At 51.7% G+C, this 2,482-nt stretch overlaps 1 protein-coding gene across 1 annotated transcript; it reads right to left on the reverse strand.

The window, feature by feature from the left end:
- Nucleotides 1–854: 854 nt before the first annotated feature.
- LOC310887810 (olfactory receptor 14C36-like) lies at nt 855–1,941 on the reverse strand (the record flags this gene model as incomplete). Its single annotated transcript, XM_083813984.1, has 1 exon — nt 855–1,941. The coding sequence occupies exon 1, from the start codon at nt 1,734–1,736 to the stop codon at nt 855–857; it is 882 nt and encodes a 293-aa protein (XP_083670110.1). The 5' UTR covers nt 1,737–1,941.
- Between the last annotated feature and the right edge of the window lie 541 nt (nt 1,942–2,482).

The following is a 2,482-nucleotide window of genomic DNA, read 5'->3' on the forward strand; positions in this document are numbered from 1 at the left end:
GAAACATGCTGTGGATACAGGCCAGTGAAGTCGCCATCTTTATGGGTGCTGGGCACCAACAGGCAACACTAGAATCAACTCCCCCCACCTAAAAGGTGATCCTGGGACTCTGGTCTCATTTGCCTGAGCCCACAAAGAAACAAGAAAAGCAAGGCGCCTCCTTTGAGTCTATTCCTTTGCAATATCCATGAGAGCAGCTTCGGGAGAAGAGCCGAGCCTTCAGGCACTGCCCTCAGCACATCCTCTTTTATGCTGGAGATGCTGGTACAGAGCCAGTTGTGTTAGAAAAGTGACTCTGGCCTGTCCCTGCCTGTGGACACAGGACTGCCCCACAGCAGCACGGTGAGCAAGTGACAAGAGCAATCAGTCCTCACAGCAACACAAGAGCTCTGAAGGAGAGCATGGGAGGTGAAATGGAGAGCAGCTCAGGAAAGACCAAGCCCTGGGGCTCCCTGGCAGTGCTGCTGTGCCAGGACTCTTCTCCCCTCCACCTCCGCACAGAGCCAAGTGCCCCTGCAGCTCCACCACAGGTCTCTGAGAAAGTATCTCAGGCAATCAAGTCACTGCAGGATCCTTTTTTATTTAAATACATAGAAAGCCTTGACCATAAAAATACTGGAGTCACACAAGACAGTTACATACAAATAAGGAAGAAGTACAATGATTTTTATTTTTTTTTCCTGTGGAAAAAACTACGACAAACAAATCAAAGAAATAATAATAACACTTCAAAAAAATGTGTCTGTTCTGAGATACATTAGGAAGACCAGCAGTTTGTTCTTTCCGAAAAAATTCCAGTCACCAGTTTCCCCAGTGAATCCTCCAGTTATCACTTTCCACACTGCATCCTTCAGCTACTGGTTCCTCATGCTGTAGATGAGGGGGTTCAGTGCTGGAGGCACCACCGAGTACAGAACTGCCAGCAAAAGATTCAGGGAGGAGGAGGACATGGAGGGGGGCTTCATATAAGAAAATGTGCCAGTGCTGATGAACAGGGAGACCACGGCCAGGTGAGGGAGGCATGTGGAAAAGGCTTTGTGCCGGCCCTGCTCAGAAGGCATCCTCAGCACAACGCTGAAGATCTGCACATAGGACAGCACAAGGAAGACAAAACACCCAAGTGCTAAACAGACACTAACTACAAGAAGACCGACCTCTCTGAGGTAGGCATCTGAGCAGGAGAGCTTGAGGATCTGGGGAATTTCACAGAAGAACTGGTCCAGGGCATTGCCTTGGCAGAGGGGGAGGGAAAAGGTATTGGCAGTGTGCAGCACAGCATAGAGAAAAGTACTGCCCCAGGCAGCTGCTGCCATGTTGACACAAGTTCTGCTGGCCATGATTGTCCCATAGTGCAGGGGTTTGCAGATGGCAACATAGCGGTCATAAGCCATGATGGTGAGAAGATAAAACTCTGCTGAGATGAAAAAGAAAAAGAAAAAAAACTGAGCAGTACATCCCAAGTAGGAGATGGCCCTGGTGTCCCAGAGGGAATTGGCCATGGTTTTGGGAACAGTGGTGGTAATAGTGCCCACGTCTAGGAGGGCAAGATTGAGGAGGAAGAAGTACATGGGGGTGTGGAGGCGGTGGTCACAGGCTACGGCTGTGAGGATGAGGCCGTTGCCCAGGAGGGCAGCCAGGTAGATGCCCAGGAAGAGCCCGAAGTGCAGGAGCTGCAGCTCGCGTGTGTCTGCGAATGCCAGGAGGAGGAACTCGGTAGGGAAGCTGCTGTTGGACATTTGCTGCCTCTGGGCATGCTTGGCTGTCCATGGAGGAAAAGACAGTAACAAGTTAGGCAGACATCTCTGAGCAAAACACACTCCTTCTCTCACAGAACTCACTGTTCCCTGAGATGAAGGAGGAATGAGCTCATTCTCCAACTGTTCCAACCAAATGGCAGTATGTCTGACTTTTTCAAATGGAGCTTGGGCACCTTGTTCCCATGAAGACACCCTCAGGGCAGGGCACCAGCAGTCCATGTCAGAACAGAAGCTTACACCCACTTCCACCCCAGACAAAGAAAGTATGACAATCACACACAGGCGGAGAAATAAGAAAGAAAACCACAATGCTCCAACCAGCTGAGAGAGGGAAAGGCAGATGGGCACACATGGAAGCCTTTACCTTACCGAGCTTACATGCCACCTATGGAAGTGAGACTGTAGGGCAGGTACTCTTAGCCTCATCTTTCTGTCAACTTGCAGGACACAGGCTCCTCTCCTCTTCTGGAGGTCCAGATGAGGAGGAGGTGGCTCATGCCCTAAAGCCCCTGAGGGCAGAGGCTGTGCTGGGTGGCAGAGGAGAGCAGGGGGTTGCTGCAGAGAAGGTGTCTGCACTGCCGACCTGGCAGGGAGTGCCTGAATCCCCCCTCCCTTGGCGTTTCAGGCAGCAGCTCCTCTGCCTCCCTGCCCAGGTCTCTGCTGCCTGGTGCTGTCCAGGTTGGCAGCTGCTTCCCTGTCCCCACATCTCCTCCCTGCCATTGCTC

This window comes from Anser anser (genome assembly GCF_964211835.1).
Source record: "Anser anser genome assembly, chromosome: 29".
In the NCBI taxonomy this organism is placed as follows: domain Eukaryota; kingdom Metazoa; phylum Chordata; class Aves; order Anseriformes; family Anatidae; genus Anser; species Anser anser.